Source organism: Pagrus pagrus (assembly GCF_965226575.1).
Source record: "Pagrus pagrus genome assembly, chromosome: 13".
Taxonomy (NCBI): Eukaryota; Metazoa; Chordata; class Actinopteri; order Spariformes; family Sparidae; genus Pagrus; species Pagrus pagrus.
In genome coordinates, this window is record NC_140197.1 from 3,491,373 (window position 1) to 3,516,132 (window position 24,760).

The following is a 24,760-nucleotide window of genomic DNA, read 5'->3' on the forward strand; positions in this document are numbered from 1 at the left end:
AGTCAGAAGTGAGCTTGGGAAGTAAATTCAGATTACACAATAAACAGGAACAGGTTGTTTCTATCTTACTAAAATGAGTACTATAGACCTGTTAGATAGGAAGTAACGAAGTACAAATACTTAGTAACTGTAGTAACTTTTATTTGAGTGAAGAAAATGAATCAGTACTTTTTAGTGAGCTGTTAGTTGACCTTTAAGACTTTAAGGGACCTTTTTTTTACCTTAAAGGATATGACTGGCATAGGTTACACTTTTCTTTTTGTGAACAAATCATATGAAAAGACCAAAACTAACAATGTCCGCCTCTCAATAAATTCTGACTTATGACTTCCGTCCCCTGTGCGTGGCCCACTTGTTCTTAATAAAGACAAATACATAGTTTAATTTTTTAAAAAGGCTTAGTCATTTTAATTTGTTTTACAGGAGTGCATTTCCTAGGGACTGTATTAATCTGTTTAATTCACATTATTATTATTATTCAGAGTATTCATGACACTAGGATGTTGTATGTGGGGTTGGCTCAAACCACAGTGCCCAGTTTCACTTAACTGAAGAACATGTCACTTATACTTAAAGTTTGTAACAGCGGGACATGTACCCCATGAGAAAGGGGTAAAGAAGTGAGAAGGAGGGAGTCTCATGGCTTAACTGTTTGGTTGCCTTTCTTTCGATTAAAATTCTCATTTCAACCATTGATCTTCCCACATCCTGAACACACCTGTTGGCCTTTTTGAGGACGGAGGTAAAACATTTTTTTAAAATACAAACAATGGAAAAAGAACAAACTTCAGACAACAAAAGATACACAACTCAACAGACCCAAGGAAGTACAATAAAAAAATGTGGAGAGAGAAAGCAATGAGATGGTGTCAAGTGATATTACAACATGAGACTTTGAACTCCAGCCCTGAAATGGCCTAAATTTGTTTTAAATGTCAGAAATTTGTCTGCAATAATGAACTCTGTCGTCAACTAGATAGAAACAGACACAGACTTTCCTTTGTGTGTTAATTACCATTAATCCTGCAACTGGAACTGATTGCAAGTTAGTAATGAAATTGACTAGGTGGAATTTAATGGACATTTTGGTTGCTTCCCTTTACTTTCAGTGTTTTAATTCCATTTCTTTAGGTTAGGAGCTCAGGACCTTTACTAGTGGAGCCAGGCTCAAAAATATACAATATACTCTATTTACTTGCCATACCCTCCCTGCTGTGGGGGGTGGTGCGTTCTTTGTGCTGAGGTCGATCAATCACAACAGAGTCACTTAAGAAATGTTATGATTGATGGGCTGAAGTTCAAGCTTTTTTAAGGAGAAAGACATCCAGAGAATTAGAGATGGCAATGAATAATGTCATTTAGTGAAACAAGTGTTTTGGTCTTGGTTGAGCAACTTATATATACATAAACATAATACACCACAATTCCCAGCAAGATTTTTTGAATATTTCAAATTGTGTACATTAGTCTATTTATTGCACGTTACTGCCACCAACAGTTGAACAATGCAATAGTGTGAAACCTTTGGCAGGAATGTGTATTGTTATTATTGTCTGCATCAAATCGTGCTCACTCATAGGAACCAGCCACCTAATTTTCTTGCATCATCATCAAATGTCAAAAAACGCTAAAATCTTGCCATGTTCCAGAAAGGACATGTCTCTTTATCCAGATCCACACAAGTTAAGACCACAAGTTGATAGGGTCTCTTCTATCTATCTTCTGTTTATTCAAGTGATCAATCAGGTCTTGGCAGTTTGCTATAGGGCAGCGCACACGGTGATGTGAGTTAGAGTGATGACCTGCTTGTCTTATTGTGTCAACTGGAAAGAGAGGAACAAAATTAAGCCTGCAGGACGAATCGCTCACGACTGTACACACTAATGTTGCTGCTCCAGGCAGTGTTGCAGCATTAAAACGCAACAGCCCAGAGCGAGGCAATGTTTTTAAGTTATTGAGCCATGCCTCTCTCTGTGTGTGCTCACATAATATTTTCTTATTTAATATAATTTTATTATGCGTAGAAGTATCTCATCACAATCAGCCCTGCAAAATGAATACCTTTTATGTTTGGTTAAACCCAGCCTCTCTTAGTTACTCTTATTACACCTGTCAAGCTTTCCATCGCACATATGCAATTTAAAATGATGACGGTGGCACATTTTGTTACTCCCAATAATTTGTAGTTTTTAAAAAAAAAAAAAAAAATAGGTCCTCAATTTCACACAGAAGGAGACATAAATGTGCTCCTACTTCTAGCTGACGACTGCAGATCTTTTCAGCTAAAATGTTGCGCAGAAGGAAGAAGTTTGCCTGCGGGACTTTCTGCCAGACAGCCTTTCTGATACATGATGTACATGGTTAACATTGTGAAACATTAGTTTCTTTAGGTTTACACACTTTCTTTAGGTTTCCTCCCTATATGGGATGTTGGAATGTTTCATTTCAGCTATTGTCAAAACACAAAGCCTCATGTTTTGCCATTTATTACAAAGGTACAAGAAATCAACCATAAATACAAATGCTGTAGTGCAAAAACAAAATATCAGTGGAATAGTGGATACTAAAAAAAACAGTCCTTTTTAGAGGAAGCAATTTGACTTGTTGTTTGGTGCATAATATGGGCCTGATAAAAAACCTTGTTTTCCTAAATTTCTGTATCCGGTTTAAGCCAAATTAATGCACGGCCGGGATCGTGCATCAAAAGGGCAGATGCAAACAGATATAAACAGGTTTTGGTTTACGAAGGGTTTCTCAATCTATGCTCAAAATTATTGCCAAAAATGTCTTGTATGTGCTGCACATAACATTGGCAGAAGTCAACAAATTCCTTTAAGTGCACACCTACCACCTGATATGACGTTTGACCATTTACAGATGGACTTCATTGAGTTTACATTGAGTGAAGGTAAAAAGTACTGTCTTGTAGTAGTGGATATGTTTAGTAAATGGGTGAAAGCTTTTCCAGTATCCAAGGCAAACGCAAATGCTGTCGCCAAGGTTTTGGTAAGTAATATAATTCCATGATAAAAATTGGCAGTTATAATGGAGGACACTTCGTGAACGCTGCTTTGAAGGCAGTAGGTGAGTATTTAGAAATTGAATTGATTTGAGGACACATTGTTCATATGACCTTGCTAGCACCGGAGCTGTGAAAAGGGAAAATGGAACATAGAAAAATTAATTGGCAAAGTGCTGTACAGAAACAGGTCTTCAATGGACTAAACCACGTCCTCTGATTCTGATGTATATGAGAGGAAGGATTAGGAGTAAATGTGGACTTAGCCCTTTATTGTTCAGTCGGCCTTTAACTACGGGGATAGGAGAAGGATTTCAGATCCACAAGACGATCCCGCTTCTTCAATAACCCACCAGAGAGAGCCATTAAATGCTGGCACATGCTTTGTGAAGAAGGCTTTGGTAGACAAACCATTTTTGAATTTAAGAAATGGGACGCCGGTGGAAATTCCAACCGAGATACAAGTACTGAATAACCTGTGAATGCAACAACGGTACTGGGCAGATAATTGGACAACCAGAATGTCAGACACGTGACAGGACAACAAGTTGGCTTCCTTGTGCTAGTATTTTCACTTGATGTGAGCAATACATGCTCAAAAGGGTGGAGTGTAGTGGGAATATACTGCACATGTGACATTCCTTACATCACCTGTCAGGCCTTGAATGCTATTTGGGACATAAACCTGGTCCCAAAATGGAGTAAGGAGTTATTCATGAACAAAGTTGTTTTTGTGTTTCTTTTGTTACCAACTCCCTTGTCTTATTCTTGGCTTGGAGCCACAAAAGGTAATTCTGTCAAGAGGGGTGATGTATGAACTACAGAAGACTACTCTCTCCTGTGTTCGGTCCTCTGTTCACAAGAAATTACCACGACAGTGTACAGCTAGATACACAAAATAATACACCATCAACCACATTATTCAACACTTGGAAAGTTTGCTATACAAAGAGGAGACGTTACGTCTGATGAGGATGAAGTGGGAGGAGGCGTTGTCGGCCTTTGCTGGCGTGGTTTCCTGCATCTCTCTCTCGCTCTCTCTCCGTTTCATGCACCCTTTGCAGGGTTGTGCAGGCAGTCTTTCGTTTCTTGATTCCTGACTTTGTGGAGTCAGAAAGGTGGAGCAGGTGCACCATGCACGCTCTTGTTGCCAGCATGCAGCTGAGGCCGGTTTCCCAGTCACATGAAAGGAAAGAAGGGTTGATAATTTTTCTTACATATTTGACAGTTTGCCCTTGCTGCTTACACTACTTTAGCCAAAGGAACACTCAGCCTGGAGCACATATGAGCACAAATCAGATTATTGAGATGAGTTTTGTATGTTTAGAGTGAACTGGCTGCCAGTGTAAACAGCATCCTCCTCTGAGGAATCTGTCTCCAGGAGAAACGAGGTTTACCACCTCACTGGCCTGGAGAATCCATCATCATTATACCCTCATGACTGTCGCCGTGGAGGATGTGCAGTCATTTCCCGCAAAGTGTGTATGTGTGCACGCTGAAGTGTCCCAAATCATCAGTGATGCCAAGGGATTGTCGTCTGCAAGTCTTACACTCTTCACTCCACACCTGTACACACACACACACACACACACTCACACATCTATATCACTCCTTTCCCAGCAAAAAGCCCTTACTCTGAAAGACGTGGGCAAAATGAAAAAATGTCTTACAAAAATAAAATGCGACAAAAGAAGGCCATGTGTGAGTTTTCATTTGTTCAATTCATAATTTTCCTGTCGCAAGCTTAATATGAAATAAGAATAACAAATAGGCTTCTTCATGGATCCAAGGCGAGAAAATGGGTCATGTTACAACTGCTTCAACCAAGAATAGAAACGTCATAAAGAATTTATAAAAAATATAAAAACAGAACAGTCTATTCCATACAGAAAATATGATTAAATAGAATTAAAAGAATAAAATAGAATACAATGAAAACATGTGTTTTATTTATAACAAAACATAGAGAGAATAAGAAATAGAAATATGTAAGAACATGTGAGTGTCCCATAGCTTGCCAGTGTATTTATACCCTCTCTCTTAATGAAAAGACCCTCTACAGTCGTAAGTGTTACTCCGTCCAAAGTGGGAGTGTGTACTGATAGGTTCAGAATTGGGCCTACGACTGGTTAATAGCTTAATGTATCTGCCAAGGTGTCAAAAGATGAAATGCCTTTGAGGTCATATCAGTTAATAAGTTGAAGGCACCTCTGACATGATCAATAACAAAAATCCATATGAAAAAGCTACCTAACAACAACACATCCTCATACCGAGACAACTGAATAGGTCGATTGCCTGTGACTCCCAGAGCGAAATATATCACTGTTCACAAAACAACATGACCATTGCAGTGTAACAGCGCCAGGTGTACTACACCTTCATTGTGAAGGTTAACAGCCCTGATAATCAGACAGCCACAGCAGCAATAACAGCTGCCGGTCATCATATTTAACATCCACTAGTTATTATTACATTCGCTGCATTAACTAGACTTGTAGAGTTACCTTCATAGACAATGATACATCACAACATAATGACTAGTGCTAGTCATTTTTGAGCATTTTATTCTCAAGTCAAACGGACCAGATCATGTTAACTATTGTAATAAAATGACCACTACCACATCACTTTGCTGAGTTTTACATATAGCCAAAGTACAACACATTTATAATTAGGCTGACAAGACTGCTAAAGTGTCACAGGAGTTTTACCTGAGACATACTACTGCTATGAATCCAGCTAAGTTGTCAGCAGTTACAGAAACAGCAATGGCTGCACCCATTCACCCTGTGGTCGCAGTCGATGGCTCTGGCTACAGGTGATGCAAGGTCCTGCTCGTCTAAAGATTTTTAATGTGCTGTGTACTAGTTTTTACATAAGCATTAGGTATGAGAAAGACCAAAAACCTAAAATATATTACCTTAAGTGCTATCTAGAAGTGCAGATCGCTTTGGTTTTCATTATCTTTATCCAGGAGGGCTTGTTTTACCTGTGTCGGTCTGTAGGTTGAATGGTTTGTCAGCAGAATACAACTATCAAACAGATTTCTACAAAACTTTGATAGAGCATGGGGATAGACCCAATTAATTTTTGGTGTTGATACAAATAAAGGGATGGATCTTGTTGAAAAGCAGTCCATCCTAGCTCTGAGCTTAAATTATGGTAAAGCAGTTATGGGTGGTTTAAATTTTAGGGGTGATACAGGGCTATAATGCTTGATTGAATTAAAGGGGACTGTTGGACCTTGGCAGAGGTATGCACTCTATAGTGAGTGTCACTGTAGTTAAGCATGTTTGTAGACATATGTCTCGGACATCTCAGATGCTGCAGTAAGTTTTTTTGTAGCACTCACAATAAGGAAAATGTTTTTCATAAATGAATAAAAAGACATCATGACATTTCAAAATCAATGATGCTGTTAAAGTGGATAATTCACTTTTCTCTAGTACACTGTTTTGCTGTCGATTTAGAAAAAAAATGTGTGTTTGTTGAACAAACTAAATTCCATTTACCTTCACTGTGATGCTTGCAGATAAAATTGGAAATATTTGGATGTGTAGATAGCACTGGAGATGAGTAAGAACATCTGTTTTTTGTTTTTAAGCCTTTAAAAAGAGTCTATATAGGTTCCTTTCTCTTTTCTTATTTTCTCCTAATGCCTTCATTTCTTCTCTGTCTTGGCACCCTCAGGGCATGACTCATAAAACATTAAACTGCTGCTTTTGTTTGTCACCTGCACCAGCGCGCCAACAAATAACTTCTCCCCTGGAAACCAAACGTCACTGGAACCTTTTATAGTTACTAATTTTGTCACCTGAGGGGAGTTAAAGGTAATGCTGGCATTAAGAACTTGAGACTTTTTCTTCCCCCTGCTCTCTCTCCATGTGTCCATTCTCTGTGTAAGTTGGTTACTGGCACCACCATGTGTTTGCAGAGGTCCATAACAATGTAGATCATTTTCTGAAAACCAAACACTGTAGTTTATACAAATCTTAAATAATTATAGAATAAATATTATCTTCATTTTGACATGGTAAACTGTATTCATTATAAACAGTCCTTTAGTGTAAGCTTGCTTGTGTGTGTGTGTGTGTGTGTGTGTGTGTGTGTGTGTGTGTACTGTTTGACATAAAAACATGTCAAACAGTATGTGAGGAGTGTTTTGTCTGTGCATTAGTCTGTGTGGCCCTCCTCTGCCTTGTCCTTCGTAATGGGAAATTCCAGCGATGTCCTGAACCGAATGGGCACCTGTCGTTCCAAAGTGACTGGCTGCTTGGCCCTGGGGGCGTGGATGCGCAGCTGTCCATCATCCATCAAGGAACAGGAGAGTCCGGACAGATCAAGGTGAGCTGGCAGGTCGATCTTCTGTGCGAATCCCATCTTAGACGAGGCAGAGGAACAGACAGAGGCACAGGAGGAGGAGGAGGAACAGGACTGGCTCTCCTCTGCACCGGCCTGCTTCATGGCCACCACTGCCAGGCTCCTGCCCTCCAGCTTGACTGTGATGTCATTGGGGGCGTAGCCTCGAGCATCTAGGGTCACCAGGAGGTCACCATTGTTTTCTGTGGCTGGCTGAGCGTCCTTGCGCAGCTCTATGCTGGGAGTCTCTCTCTGCTGCTCTTTACCATCACTAGGCCTGTAAGAGAATCAGGAACTAGATCAAAATCAGCTCCAGGACTCCACCAGTGTTTTTTTTTTTTTCAAATTAACAAACTTCTTGGCTCCATACCAGTTCTGGTTTCCCATTTTGAATGATGAATACAAAACTACTGCTACCTGGTGGTATGGAGAGGTATTGCCTTTCATGCATGCTAGTTGGCCACTAGCTGTAGTGTTTGCAGCGTGTGTGAAATCAAAATTTGCTCACAGCAAACTTGAGAATGAGGTCTGATCTGGTCTTACAATGAATTAGTAATCTTCTAGATGTTTGGGCAGATTCCGGTGCTTACTTTCCATCCAACTACCATCTAATGAGCCGAGGTGACATTTTCACAAGAATTTAAGTTATATGAAAGCATTTTGGTTCACTTATAGAAACTGAACAATAAGGAAAATGTATCTTGGTTTGAAAACACCATTGTTTTGGCATTGCACCAATTTAAAACACACATCTACTGTATGCCGACGATCACTATAGGACCAGCATGCCTAACCTACTCTGGCACAGGCATGACAACAGATCAGAATGGGTCAGTAGTATGGCATAGTGCTAAAATTGAAAACAACAGACATTTCTTTATGTAGCACACAAGATATGTCATTAAGTTGTGTTAACCCTCATGTCCTTGTTGTTTACCATTATTTTTTATCCATTGATGGGGACACTAGTAGGACCAGCATTCTAGTAGCTTCCTGTTAACACCTACATGTAGCAACATAGCAGCTTCTTCTTTCAGCAAACTGATAAGTGGGAGATTCACAACATGTCACACACAGCCCATGGAGTGACACCCCGACACCGCCGCGCCACCCTGCGGCGTTTAGCCACACGAATTTGGTCTGAATGTAGCCTAACACAGCCAATCAGGTGTATCAACCACTGCGATACAAAGTAACTGTACATACCTCGCCAAAGTAGAGGAAATGAGGGGAAACTGCCGAAGATGGGGCCCATCATGGAGCTCCGTCAGAAGACTGTCGACCAGCTTGGCTCTCTGGTTAAAGAAGTCTTGCTGCAGAGAGGAGAGGGCCTTGTGACGCAGCGGCCACAGCAGATTCTCCTGGCTGAAGAAAGGGTCATCGCTGTACAGGCTGGTCAAGGATTCCATCATTTCAGTGTCGGAAGACAGTTCTCGACAAAAACTTTGCTTTGCTTACAAGGCAACCTGTGGCAGCCTCTTTGTTTTTTGATTGCTGAACCCCAGTAGGGATTGAGAGTTTCTAGAGTTTCTTCTTCGCGTCTGTGTTCTACCAGGTTGTTTGGGACATGACTCCAGACCTCTCTCCTTTATATACCCCAGATGTCCGGCTCCGTCCCTCCCACTGTGATATTTACACCCCATGAGCTCACAGTTAGCATGAGCGAGCGAGGTCAGGAATGCCCTGTAACTTATCCAAAGGCTAAAGACAGCTCATGGTCATATCCTGTTTGGGTTTGTGAGCATGTGGCCTTGTCCACACTGCAGTCTTATATCTGACTCTTACTTAATATATGACGTAGACTGTTTACAAAAACAGGCATATCTTGACTAAAATAATAGATTTTGTAAAGTTGTAAACTGTGGTGTGTTTGAGCAAGCCTTGCGTGGCCATGATGAAAGTGTATGCTCAGATCTGGGTGTTTTCAGAGGACTGATGGATTTTGTAGCATCACTAGATACAGCAGTACAAGAACATCTGTAGAGTGTGACAGTTTAAATGAACATCTAGTGTGTGCCAAAATTCAAACTTAGTTAGCCTTTCATCATTTTTTTTTTTTTTTTGTCCTTTCCTTGCATTGATACGTTTCTATAAGACAAAGACTAACCTGGGGAAGATATATGTGAAAATAAATTGAGGTTTGACGGCATTAAACTTTTAGTACACTTATTTGATTTCTGAATTTTAGTTATAAATGGAGCAGCCTGTTCTCACTCCCAACATATCAAATATAGCAGCCGGGTCAGTGGCCATATGCTTCTATGTTTGCAGCTGTAATCACCCCTTTGGCATCACTTCTTGAAGCACCCCTCTGGTACAGTAGCATAAAGGGTGAGAATCGTGTATAAGAAGCATTTAAAATGTGGACGGGACAATCTAAAGACGTTCTGGGGGTTCGCCCACAGAATATTATGTAACAGAGGAAATGTAATTTCCTTTATTCTGGTTCCTTATAACAGGTGGATTGACACTTTTGTCTAGCATGAGAAAAATGATGGATACATTTTCATTCAGAGACATATTTGAATATATTAAAAAGCTATAAGCATGGAAATGTATTTGATGACTAATTTATAATAGCTTTGTGGTACAGGCCCCTGTTGTAAACTGTTTTTTTGGCCAAAATATAACTGCTAACATTTCAAATAGCAAACAACTCAAAATCCAACACACAGAATTAAAAATTTTAATTAAATATCTAAATTATTATGACACAATCATCACCGACAATGACCTCAGGAGGGTGATGCTGTAAATTTCACCATCTTATGCTTAGTGTTTTTTTCACGTTTTTCATCATTTCTCATTTTTTAGCTTTCGCATTATCTCATGCTTCATGTTTTTTCATGTTTTCAACTATTTCCAGTCTTTATGCTAAGCTAAGATAACCAACTGCTGGTGACAGTTTCACATTTACCATGCAGACAAGAGAGTGGTATAAAACGTATCATTTAACTCAAAAAGAGAGGGAATAGGCATGTTTCCCCAAAATAGCATATCCTTTTGAATAGACTTGAATTTGTCAAAGTTGCCAGGACAAGTGTTGTCATACTGAGACAAAATAACTTACATTCACTTTGACTACTTGATAAGAGGCCAACATTCATTTTAAAATTGACAGTGCAACCAAATGTGTTTAAATGAATTGGCAAAAGTGTAGTTATTAGAACAGAAGGGTGATCTTTGTAATCGTAATATTGTGTATTCACACATATATTTTTTTTCTGTGAACAAATACAAACACACAACCATGACTGAGACTTCAGCAGCTGACCAGCACTGAGCATGTAGAGCTGTCTCGGGTTCAAGGCTTCATGGCTGCTTCCTCGAGTGATGAGCTCAGAGCACAAACATTTCCCAGAATCTGTCTGCACGTGTGTGTGAAGCCAGTGTGCTAACATTACAAGGAGCTTGTGTCATATCTGTTTGTGGCTGTCGAGGCGTCGCTGTAAAACTGCTTAGAAGTCATTGGCTCGAACTGTGAACTGACTTGCATGTGCTTGGCAGAAAACAGTTGCTCCATCGTGGCATATCTCACTTCTGCTTTTTTACTGTGCGCTGTGACAAAAACGTTCATACATTTTTTTTTTGTGATTTTAACAACAGCGTTCCTTTGTTCTAAAAGTATAAAATAGATGTTGATTCAACTGTCGTCACTTTTGGCTTGAGGCTTTTGTTAAATTAGATTATTATGTGTTTATGTTGAGTTGGATACATACATTTGGTCTGAAGTTGGACAAAGAAAAGACAGATAGTAAGCTCTGAGTCATCAGGAGGGCTACTGCAAAAATAAAGTGTGTCAGTGAACCAGGGGATCCAAGGGACAGAAATACACCCAGGAGAGATTCAAGATGGCTGCCAGTTGCTCTGCTGTAAATGACTGGTTCATCATTATACAACCCAGCCAAGTCTGGTCATTATTTATGGTTGTATGAGATATCCAGTTCAACACCCCACATCATTACTCCTTGGTTATGTTGTGTGCATATGCGAAAATACTTCAAATAAATTCTGTAAGAAATGTATTTGAGTAAAATATGTACATGTAATATATTTTTGCCTTTGAAACAACATTTCAGAATAAATGTACAATTTATACATATACATATAAAGAATGGTTAAAAAAACAAAAAAACAAACAAGATTTTCCTGAACAAAAAATCTTTTAAAAACATGGACAAATATTATACATTTATGATGCACTCTATATTTTAACACCTGAACTGGGATCCCTTATAGAGAGACAAAGGCACACCCCTTCCAGTGGACCACCATTGGACCCTTTTTCAGCAAAAAATATGTATGGTAGTGAATAGCAAGAGACAAATAGTTTTTGGATCCCCTTTGAATTGGTAGTATCACTACCATCCCTTTGGTCTGCGACTGCAGTATAAGAGCCCTGCGTAACCTGAGTTCTCCTTCCTTTTTTTTATTCTAGCAGTTATAACTAAAAAGAGTGAAGATGAAATTTCAATGCACCACTGGAGGGCCCCCTGCCCACCAGCAGCACTCTCTTCTGCGACCTCCTGAACATCATTAATAATGCGGCTGAGAGAAAAGGTGTCCCTATGCCATTCTCAACACACAAAGGGCTCCTGGCGCGGCTGCAGAGATCCTGCCCCAGACTGATCACTTAAGAGAGCTGTAACATGTGCTATAAGCTGTCATGTGCTTAGACTCTCATTTGTCCTTTTTGTGCAAGCCATTTCAGGACTGCCACAGTGTATGATAACCATCCCTGCTGCTCTTCCAACACATGTGCACTGTGTGGGAGTGTGTATGTGCGCTTGCTGTGTGACATTAAAGATGTACTGTTTCATCCAGGAACATCAGAGTTGGTTATGTTTGATCCACTGTGACATCAGAGTTGGTTATGTTTGTTCCACTGTGACATCAAAGTTGTACTGTTTGATCCACTGTGACTACAACGTTGGATTGTTTGTTCCACTGTGACATCACAGTTGGGTATGATTGTTCCACTGAGACATCAGCTGGTTATGATCGTTCCACTGTGACATCACAGTTGGTTATGTTTGTTCCACTGTGACATCAAAGTTGGTTATGTTTGTTCCACTGTGAGATCACAATTGATTATTTTTGGTCCACTGTGACATCAAAGTTGGTTATGTTTGTTCCACTGTGACATTGCATTTCTACTGTTTGTTCCACTGTGACATCAAAGTTGGTTATGTTTGTTCATCTGTGACATCACAGTTGGTTATGTTTGTTCCACTGTGAGATCACAGTGGGTTATGTTTGTTCCACTGTGACATTGCATTTCTACTGTTTGTTCCACTGTGACATCAAAGTTGGTTATGTTTGTTCATCTGTGACATCACAGTTGGTTATGTTTGTTCCACTGTGAGATCACAGTGGGTTATGTTTGTTCCACTGTGACATCACAGTTTAACTCTTTGATCGACTGTGACATCACAGTTGATTATGTTTGTTCCACTGTGACATCAGAGTTGTACTGTTTGTTCCACTGTGACATCACAGTTTTACTGTTTGTTCCACTGTGATATCACAGTTGATTATGTTTGTTCTACTGTGACATCACAGTTGGTTATGTTTATTCCACTGTGACATCACAGTTGGTTTTGTTTGTTCCACTGTGACATCACAATTAAACGCTTTGTTCCACTGTGACATCACAGCTGGTTATGTTTATTCCACTGTGCACTGTTTCTTCCACTGTGATGTCACAGTTAAACTCTTTGTTCCACTGTGACATCACAGTTTTACTGTTTGATCCACTTTGACATCACAGTTGGTTATGTTTGTTCCACTGTGACATCACAGTTGGTTGTGTTTGTTCCACTGTGACATCACAATTAAACTCTTTGTTCCACTGTGACATCACAGCTGGTTATGTTTATTCCACTGTGCACTGCTTCTTCCACTGTGACATCACAGTTAGTTATGTTTGTTCCACAGTGCACTGTTTCTTCCACTGTGATGTCACAGTTAAACTCTTTGTTCCACTGTGTCATCACAGTTTTACTGTTTGTTCTACTGTGACATCACAATTGGTTATGTTTGATCGACTGACATCACAGTTGATTATGTTTGTTCCACTTTGACATCAAAGTTGTACTGTTTGATCCACTGTGACATCACAGTTGGTTATGTTTGTTCCATTGTGACATCACAGTTGGTCATGTTTGTTCCACTGTGACATCACAGTTGGTTATGTTTGTTCCACTGTGACTGTGGAATAAACATAACCAACTGTGATGTCACAGTAGAACAAACATATCCAACTGTGATATCACAGTGGAACAAACAGTAAAACTGTGATGTCACAGTGGAACAAAGAGTTTAACTGTGATATCACAGTGGAATAAACATAACCAACTGTGATGTCACAGTGGAACAAAGAGTTTAATTGTGATGTCACAGTGTAACAAACAACAAACTGTGATGTCACAGTGTAACAAAAATAACCAACTGTGATGTCACAGTGTATCAAACAGTACAACTTTGATGTCAAAGTGGAACAAACATAATCAACTGTGATGTCAGTCGATCAAACATGTGTGACATCACAGTTGGTTGTGTATGTTCCACTGTGACATCACAATTAAACTCTTTGTTACACTGTGACATTACAGCTGGCTGGTTATGTTTATTCCACTGTGACATCACAGTTGATTATGTTTGTTCCACTTTGATATTACAGTTGATTATGTTTGTTCCACTGTGACATCACAGTTTTACTGTTTGTTCCACTGTGACATCACAGTTGATTATGTTTGTACCACTGTGACATTGCAGTTGTACTGTTTGTTCATCTGTGACATCACAGTTGGATATGCTTGTTCCATTGTGACATCACAGTTAAACTCTTTGTTCCACTGTGACATCACAGTTGGTTATGTTTTTTCCACTGTGATATCACAGTCAAACCCTTTTTTCCACTGTGACATCACAGTTGGTTGTTTGTTCCACAGTTATATCACAGTTCAACTCTTTGTTATCACAGTTAAACTCTTTGTTCCACTGTGACATCACAGTTAAACTTTTGTTCCACTGTGACATCACAGTTGGTTATGTTTGTTCCACTGTGACATCACAGTTGGTTATATTTGTTTCACAATGCACTTTTTCTTCCACTGTGACATCACAGTTGGTTATGTGTGTTCCACTGTGCTACTTCACAGTTGGTTATGCTTGTTTCACAGTGCACTGTTTCTTCCACTTTCATATCACAGTTAAACTCTCTGTTCCACTGTGACATCACAGTTAAACTCTTTGTTCCACTGTGACATCACAGTTGGTTATGTGTGTTCCACTGTGTGACATCATAGTTGGTTATGTTTGTTTCACAGTGCACGGTTTGTTCCACTGTGATATCACAGTTTTACTGTTTGTTCATCTATGACATCACAGTTGGTTATGTTTGTTCCACTGTGACATCAAAGTTGTACTGTTTGATACACTGTGACATCACAGTTGGTTTTGTTTGTTCCACTGTGAGATCACAGTTGATTATGTTTGTTCCACTGTGACATCACAGTTTTACTGTTTGTTCCACTGTGATATCACAGTTGGTTATGTTTGTTCTATTGCGACATCACAGTTGATTATGTTTGTTCCACTGTGACATCACAGTTTAACTCTTTGTTCCACTGTGACATTACAGTTGGTATGTTTATTCCACTGTGACATCAAAGTTGTACTGTTTGATCCACTGTGACATCACAGTTGGTTATGGTTGTTCTACTGTGACATCACAGTTAAACTCTTTGTTCCACTGTGACATCACAGTTGGTTATGTTTTTTCCACTGTGATATCACAGTCAAACCCTTTTTTCCACTGTGACATCACAGTTAGTTATGTTTGTTCCACAGTTGTATCACAGTTCAACTCTTCTTTATCACAGTTAAACTCTTTGTTCCACTGTGACATCACAGTTAAACTTTTGTTCCACTGTAACATCACAGTTGGTTATGTTTGTTCCACTGTGACATCACAGTTGGTTATATTTGTTTCACAATGCACTTTTTCTTCCACTGTGACATCACAGTTGATTATGTTTGTTCCACTGTGACATCACAGTGGATTATGTTTGTTCTACTGTGCGACAAAGTTGTAATGTTTGATCCACTGTGACATCACAGTTTTACTGTTTGTTCAACTGTGACATCACAGTTGGCTATGTTGTTCCACTGTGACATCAAAGTTATACTGTTTGATCCACTTGATAACAACAACTACATCAGAAAGCTGTTTTTAGACATCAGCTCAGCATTTAATACAATCTCACCCATGAAGCTTTGGAGAAGTACAATATCCAGTTGCGGAGTGTGGTACTCAAACCAAAAGTGTTATGTTATCCAATCAGCTTCATGGGTGAGATTGTATTAAATGCTGAGCTGATGTCTAAAAACAGCTTTCTGATTGGATAACATAACACTTTTGGTTTGAGTACCACACTCCGCAACTGGATATTGTACTTCTCCAAAAACAGACCCCAGACAAAAATTGTACTCCTGCACTCCCAGACAGCAAGAGAACGACACCACCATCATCGGTCGCATTCTAAACAATGTTGAAAGTTCATATCAGGAGGAAATCAAGAATCTTGCAGAGTGGTGCACAGAACAATCTCACCATCTGGACTCCACGCCACTCTATAAATTAGCTTTTCTTTGCTTTTGTTTCTCTTATATAGCATAAAGGGATTTAAACTAACAAACTTCATATGTGTCATTTATGGAACAATTCAAACTGGATACAAAACTATTTGTCTCTTGCCATTAACAACTGTGGATATTATCCCTGAAATAAGGTCACATGGTGGTCACTTGACACTAGTCTGTTAAGCACTGGATACCAACAAGCTCCCCTCATGTGGCCCAAAGTTGTACTGAAGATATTGCAAAAATAAAGTGTCAGTGAACCAGGGGATGCCAGGGACAGAAATAGAAAGGGAGATTCAAGATGGCTGCCAGTTCCTCAGCTCTGACATACTGGGTTATTTTTACGCCACCCAGCCAAGTCTGGTCATTGTTTATGGTTGTATGAGATCATCCAGCTTAAGACGCCCCCATGGTCATATCTCAGTTATGTAGTGTGCTTATGCAGAGATATTTTAAATATATTATGTAAGAAATGTATTTGAGTAAATTATATGTATAAGTGTAAGGTATATCTTTAACATAAAACACATTTAACATTTTGCCTTCAAAACAATATTTCAGAATAAATGTTCAATTTAGGACTAGAAAGAATGGAATATAAACACATTTAAAACATTAATTAACAATAATTACCTTCATTTTGAATACCCTCTCTTTATATTTTCAAACACCTGAAACTGAAACCCCCAAAACTACATTCCTCTATCAAGTTATTGTGCTTTATATTTTTTTGTTGCATTTTGTTTCCACTAAAATGAAAGATAGTCATTACACTGGATTATTATGTTGTCAATAGCACTAAAAGGACTATTCCAACATTTTTAAAGAGCAACACGTTTTCACTTTAGGAGATTGATACCATGCAAACATTAGCAATAATTTAACACTTGTATATCTGCTCACTAATGAACAATTTATTATTTCATATCTTGTTTGGCTTTGCCTTGTTTCCAGGCATTGTGTAAAGCGAAACAACAGCTGGCCTACTGCCAGCTACTTATTTTAGGGTACAGGAATTGGAGCCAGCAGTGCTAGTGGCTCTGTGAGGATGCTTTGAACTAAATGTTCCTCAGCTCACTTAGTATGACTTACCCAGTGCAGACTGTTGGTATAAGCCTGTCCTTGGGCACTTTCAGACAGCTTCATTCCTTCCATATTCTCTTTGTTACTATTTTCAAAATCCCTGTCACTACGTGAATTACCCAAACAATAACCTGGTTGCTCACCGTACAAAACCTAAACAAGCTAGCAGCTGTTACCTTTTCTTTTGAAGGAATGTAGCCATTTCAATCCTATGGGCTCGCCTCCTGAGGTGTACGTTGTTTTGCACTGGTTTTAATGCCGCCCAAGGTGATTATGATTTGAAATGCTAACAAGCCAGATCGTTTTTCTCCTATAAAAGAATGACAATTTCACAAAACTTTCTCCGATGCTGACACAGCGCTATGGAGATTAGCCACCCTCACAGGAATTTATAAACATTTTTTTCTGGTTTGTCCAAGTAGGAAAAATATTTGAATGATTTACTGTACAACTGTACATTCAAGAGTTCTCGTAGTTTATGAAGTGACAAGCCGATCTTCCTGAGACAGGAAAAAAACAAGCCAGAATTACTTCAGGCCAATCCAACATTCATCTTCTCCATCGATTTCAATGGTCAACTGTTCTGCACTAAAACAGAACTCCTTGTCTTTTATACATACTCTTTACATAGCCATTGCTTGTACTGATAGCTATCAAGCTAGCTTTGTTAGCATTCTGAAATGTAAACTACTGCTGGTTAGCTAGCAGCAGCTGGCTATGGTAACGTTAGATAGGGCAAAGCTAAAACAACGAGATTAGTGGTGGACCTGCTACACATTTTTATCTTTTACCCTCACTGGATGGACATAAGATTGTATTTATTCATTGTTCCGTAATTATTCCTTGTTTTGCATTATGCATGTTTGAATAAAGTCTTGAGAATGATAAATGCCTTTTCCATACACTTTACAGTTCTTACAGTTTACGAGATGCACTAATAATAACAATGGAATTTGTCATGACTCTTTTATTGACTATTTTGGAAACCATGTAAATAAATAACACTACAAGGATGTCCAGAGGTTTCTTGACAGAACAGTGTTGGCCAACAGGTCAGGCTGTTGATAGCGTGATCGCAATCCTCTACAGTTTCGGCAGTGATTGTCCTGTAGAAATAATAGCACAATTAGCCTCTGTTACATCAAAATTGCGCCATTTACACTCATTTCATAATTTTATTTTTATTAAGCAATTTTGACAAAAGTTTCATCTTTCAAGTGCGATGCCTTTATTTATTACTTTTGATCATAATTACTGATTTAGAATCTGTCAATACAAACCTAAAGGTGGTATGTGGAACCTGGCATAACTTTGCACAATTTACAACAGAGTGATGGATTTCGAAATAGATTATTCATACAAGCATGTTACCACTTCATGCTCAAGCTACAATACTGTGTGCCTACTCGCCATGCCCTCTGCTGATTTGCATCTGCAGCAGGTCCTGGTTGTTTGGGGCAGGGATCCCTGACAGAGCCCCCACTGACCAGGTAGTCAAAACTCCTTCCTTTGTTCTCCATCTTCTCCACCTATTCTCCCTCTAGACTGTCTGCCCTCTTTGCTCTTCAGGGCTCTTCTCTAGCTCTGCCCCTACTGGGTTGCCCCCGAGTTCTCATTCTCCTGGATTCTTCTGGGCCTAACAGCTGCTGAGAGCTGCCAGCTGCAGTTCCAGCAGGCCCACAGAACTTCTCCCTGCAGCAGTGATGCAAGGTCCTGCTAGTACCCCAGCTCAGTTAGCACCAGCAGCTGTCACACAAAGTTTGCCAGCTAACTCCACAATCCAAGGAACACGCAGCAAGTTAGCACTGAGCTGCTATCCCTGCAAAGGAAAGGAGCGACCAGTTTCCTCCATCCGCCTTCTTTCGGTGGAACCAAAAGAGGTGAAACATGTATTCGTCGACTGTTCCTAATCATATGGATACAGTTATATAGTGTTGTGATTGAGATCCTGACCCACCATGCATCCTGGAAAATGGAAAGTGTTTTGGTCTAAATTATATAATTACATAATTACCATCAGTAAATATGGACCCTGTCTGGCTCTCACTCACGGAGAGGGATGCTGTTCACTTGGGGATATTTCACTGAAGTCTTGGTCAGGAGGGCTGACCGTCACAGAATTTTTTTCAATACAGGTTTCCAGAGATATTAACTACAACAACACAATTGTGACAAAGTTGACAAAGACACAGTGAGTTAAAGTTTTTTGCTCTGAATCACATCACATAATCACCTCTGTTCAACTGCGGGAGCCGCCTGGCTCTGCTGCCGGGGACGGATGCTGCTTTTTGGGCAGAAATGTCATGAGTCGGTAGGATAGACAGGACGACAGAGGCTTTTCCACATATAACTGTAGCAGATTCTAATGTAGTCCATTCTGAGCGTATTTTTATTTATTTTTTAGTTTAAGTTATTTGTCAAAAATTATGAAACACTGATCATAAAAATACCAAAACACACTGGAGTAGGGCTTCAGTAAACGCCCAGATTTAACTGTTGACAGGAGCACCGTTTTGTGCAACTTTTGCAGCAAAGATTTTCATATTGGCGTATTACAATATTAGGATTGTTGCCTCCTTTTCAAGTTTACAATGTCTATTCATTGCTTCACTAATCTTGCAAAAATCCATTTGCGCTGACATATTTTTAAATGGTTACCATAAATATTGGCAAACATGATTCATTTCATTAATCACAAAGACTGTAATTAATTAGATTAGTTGTTTTATTCGCTTGACAGCCTTAATTTTTAATTTTGATTGAAGTAAACCTTTCGATCAAAGGACTCAGGAGTTAAATCTAAATAACATGCACATTACTCAGGTGACTGGCATTGGCCAGAACTTAGAGCTGTGTCCACATCACAAATATTTATAGTTCTGAACTCTTGGATCCACATGAGCCCAAGAAAATACAGCTTTATTATTATTTTATTTTACCTTCATCATCTTTTGTTTTATTTCTTCTTTCATTTCTGGATTTGTTTTGTTACAAAATCTTTTTCTTTTTTAATTTGCTGATTTGTAATTGTTCCCTTGCTTGAATCACGATGTAACTCTGGTTTGAAAGGTTTAGATAACGATTGTTATTATATATAAGGCTGCATTTCTTATGTGGTCTTACAGTATTTGGCTTTATGAATGCCTGATCCAGTCCACAGCTTACCCCTCTCCTCTTGTCTGCAGACCTGTTGCGATATCCAGTACCAGCCACTAGAGGCCATCACAGCACAAGTGTTTAATAAAAGAGCAGGTCCACTCTACATTCCTCTTATAACTGTACTCGTTTTCTTTAGTGATGGTGGCTGCATGAACCACCTCTTTACTGATTGTGGATCCATTTTTAGTCCTGGGTTCACGCCGCTGGGGTGTTACCCTATGTACAGCATGTTTGCATTAGATTCCGTCCTATATTTCCTCCCATCAAGTTTGCTTCCTGCCTATTCCAAACAAGCCTGAAATGTTAACAGATTTTTTTCTCAGACAAAAATCTACCTGTTTGAGAAAGAAAATATTAAAGCTTTCCTGAAACAAATATTATTAATTGAAGCTTTCATAACGATATGGTGCACACTCATACTTTATGTGCTCGCTGAGCGATTCTGACAGCTCAGTGAGCCTCATAGCGTGAGAAGGCTGAGGAAGTGTGTGGTGTGAGAACACTGCCACCGCAGCCCTGTGGCAGCTCAGCCTGAAGCACGGTCGTCTCGATTCGCCCACCCGTCCTCTGAACCCCACTTCAACCTGCTTTCAACCTCTACTGCACTGTTCGTTGCGCTTTTGAGAGCTTTTAGCTCCTCCATTTACAAAGAAATTATGCAATATGTGCTGAGATACATATCTGCCAAATATTAATCATGTCATTTCTCATTTTTTAAAGAAATATAAAAGTACTTTATTGTTGTGTTGTTGTTTTATTTTCCACACTGACAAATTTTTACTTTCCACTGTATTTCTACACAGTGGTATTACTACTTTTACTTATGTAAAAAGTCTGAGTTCTTCTTCTGCCTGTGAAGGTAGCTATCTGTTTATTGTACTGTAAGGTTCACTGTAACTCATCCTGTGGAGCATAATGCCTGAACTGTAAATGCACTAGTGGTGTGTGAGGGAGCGTATTGCACACTGACCAATATCTTTATCTGCTGCTGGAGCTTGAAAACAGACACAAACACACTCATATGTTCCAGGATTTGGTGATATGCTGCTGCATTTCACAATTTCAGTTCAAAAGTTGTCTGTTCCCGCATGCTTTCTTGATCTCTTGCCCAATCTGTACACCAGCAAGCACACACACAGCAGGAGGGTCCCCATAAAGGTTACCAGAGGTCATGTCTGAGCAGCGGAACTGAAAAACAGGAACAAATTTGAGGTGTAAGGATGGCAGCGAAGTGTGTCTGATTTGTGTGAGTGTGTGTGTGTCTGTGTGTGTGTTGGTTTAGCTGGGTTAAGCATGAGAGTAGAAAGCAGTTCGTAAAACATGCATCTTGTGCAATGCAGAGAACCCATGAGACAGAGACAGACTTGTGTGTGTGTGTTTGTGTGTGTGTGTGTGTGTGTGTGTGTGTGTGTGTGTGTGTGTGCGTGTGTGTGTGTGTTTTGGAGGTAATTAAGAGGTAGCAGTGGCAGAGTAAGGAAAGACAGAGATTCCTTCATTTTGTTTTACAGCACAGGCTGTGTTCTGAGACACATACACACATATGTACACACACACACACACACACACACACACACGTATACACACACACACACATACACACACACACACACACACACACACACACACACACACACACACACACAGAGTGCCCAACAACTGAATGTAATTCGGACCGACAGCTAGCCTTCACGCTCCGACGCACCTCGCCTCCTAAAATGGACGCAGAAGGACTGTTTTACACACACACACACACACACACACACACACTGTCTAAATGGGCTTTCTGTCCACAGCAGAGCTGAAAACCCAAAACATTAAGTGGAGGAGGTGTAGGTGGGGATGAATAGTTGAGGAGGGGATTAGGAGGATGGATGATCAGGGTGATTTTGGGCCATAACAGACCAACAGAGAGCAGAGAGAACCACAGGAAGACTGACACAAACGCAGGAAAAGAAATGCTGACAAATCAGCAATGTTGACATGTTCAAGTTGACAAATTCATCAGTTGCTAAACAAGGCAAGCAGGTGGTACAGGGCAGAATGTCTTACATGTTATTCTCAATCAGAATCAGAAAAGTTGAACACAAAGGGGAATCCCAGCAGTCGAGCTTTGCACTTCCATAAAGTTGGGGAACTTGCAAGAGACAGATATATATATTAAAAACAAATGTGAAAAAGGTCTATGCAACACAGTCCTCATGTGATGTCACTTGGGTTGGTGTCGATTGGGTTTGTAGACTACAAGTTAGATATTCAGTGGGTGTCAGATGTCAATGGGTTGTGCTTGTGCTTTTCTCATGGTTGTTTAAAACAAACAGCCAGCAGTGGAGTTCATGCAGTGGACTGCGAGCCATAGTTGCCCCAGTAAACACATCACTACAACTGGCTGTCGCAGCTTCAGTGTCTCTGGGCTCGTTAGGTAGAGCCGACAGGCCAGGCTGTGGAGCAGTGGCAGCCCATCTGTCCACTCTACCTAATAAGCCCAGAGACGCAGTGAAGAGTGACCCCGGAGAATGAGTGACCCTGACAGGAGCAGCAGAAGACCAGAAAGGGAGGCCAAAGACATCTGTGTCTTGCTGTTGACCTGAAGAACTAGAGCTTAAAAACTGCAGAAAACAGACATTAGCCGAGCTACTAATTGAGTTAACAGTTTATAGTATATAAAGGCTGGAGAAGGCAAGGCTAGTAGGATAGGTCTTGCGAGAACATAAGTGGGTTCCATAATAACGTGTGCTTGAGGCTAGCAGCTAGTTTAGCCGCTATTAGCATAACACACCTACAGTATATATAGAGAGGCGAACTCACGGCTCTTCTAGTGGACGACCATGGGACCTTAATTCAGAAACAATATGGTAGAGAATGGAATTGTTTGTCAATTTCAAAGATACATTTTCAACTCAAGAAAGAGGCAGTTTATCATTAAACTAATCATGTACAAGACTGTGGAATTATGTACAGTCATGGTCAAAAGTTTACATCCCACTTGTATAGCATAGTATATCATGGCAGTCTTCAGTTCCTATGATTTCTACAGCTCTCTACAGTGTTTCTGTGATGGAATGAGTGGAACACAAACTACTTTGTCACAACAAACATTCATGAAGTTTTGTTCAGTAATGAATTTATTATCAATCCATTTTCACCTCAGTTCGGTGCTTTTGATAGCCATCCTCAAGCTTCTGGTCGTACTCTGACTGAATTTTTACTCCTCTTGACAGAATTGGTGAAGTTCAACCAAATTTGTTGGCTTCCTGGCACAGACTTGTTTCTTCAGCACAGTCCACATGTTCTCAAAGGGGTTCAAGTCAGGACCTTGGGAAGGCCATTCCAAAACCTCAATTCTAGCCTGATTGATCCATTCCTTTGTCACTTTTGATGTGTGTTTGGGATCATTGTCCTGTTGGAACACCCAACTGCACCCAAGAGCCAATCTTCTGCTGATGATTCTAGGTTTATCCTGAAGAATTTGGAGATAATCCTCCTTCTTCAATATTCCATTTATTTTCTTTAGAGCAGCAGATCCACTGGCAGCAAAACAGCCCCACAGCATAATACTACCAGCACCATGCTTGACAGTAGGTTTGGTGTTCTTGGGGTTAAAGGCGTCACCTTCTCTCCTCCAAACATATTGCTGCTCATTGTGGCCAAACAACTCAGAGTTGTCCTCCAGGACGTTTTGTCAGGAAATTTCAGTCAAGCTTTAAGGTTGGTGCGTGTGGAGCAAGAGCTTATTTCTTGCACAGCAGCCTCTCAGCTCATGTTGATGTAAAACACACCTGACTGTGGACACTGACACCTGTCTTCCAGCAGCTTCTATTTCATTAGAATTAGAAACCACATTTGGTGGTTTTTGGTTGACTCTTGACCTTACTGACCAGTTTTCTCTCAGCAATAGGTGATCGTTTGAGTTTTCTTCCTGGTCGTGGCAGTGACACAACTGTGCCATGCACTTTATACTTACAGACAGTTGTTTGTACAGTTGATCTAGGGACCTGTAACTGCTTTGATATGGCTCCAGGTGACTTTCCTGGTCAATAATGTGCTCTTTCAGATCAATGCTGAGCTCCTTAGACTTTCCCATTGTAGTGTTTGTGGCTGAGTCTAATGGGTGTATCAAACAAGCCCTGTTAAAATGGGCCCGGAAAAGTCACCAGCTGTTATCAATCAGAATCACTCAGAAGAGGTTAAGAGGCCATGCTGCAAAGAACATTTGAGTCACACAACTTTCCATCACAGGAAAATGAGAGTTGTAGAACTTATTGGGACTAAAGACTGCCATGATATACACGTTCTTTACAAATGTATTTAAACTTTTATGTGTTGTATTTGTTTGTTGTGTTTTCCCTACCTGTTTCCGCCCTCCTTTTTCCCTCACCTGCTCCTTCCCTGTGTTTGTCCTGTGTTCATGGACGTCTCTCAGTGGTTCCTGCTGCAGCAGCCTGGACATCGTCTCATGCTTCATGCTTTTCCCTCTCCTCGTGTGCAGATCCT

At 40.0% G+C, this 24,760-nt stretch overlaps 1 protein-coding gene across 1 annotated transcript; it reads right to left on the reverse strand.

Moving 5' to 3' along the window:
* Nucleotides 1–4,946: 4,946 nt before the first annotated feature.
* hspb9 (heat shock protein, alpha-crystallin-related, 9) lies at nt 4,947–8,931 on the reverse strand. Its single transcript, XM_084370405.1, has 2 exons — nt 8,588–8,931; nt 4,947–7,658 (listed from the first exon to the last, which is right to left on the reverse strand). The coding sequence occupies exons 1-2, from the start codon at nt 8,791–8,793 to the stop codon at nt 7,196–7,198; spliced, it is 669 nt and encodes a 222-aa protein (XP_084226531.1). The 5' UTR covers nt 8,794–8,931; the 3' UTR covers nt 4,947–7,195.
* Nucleotides 8,932–24,760: the final 15,829 nt, after the last annotated feature.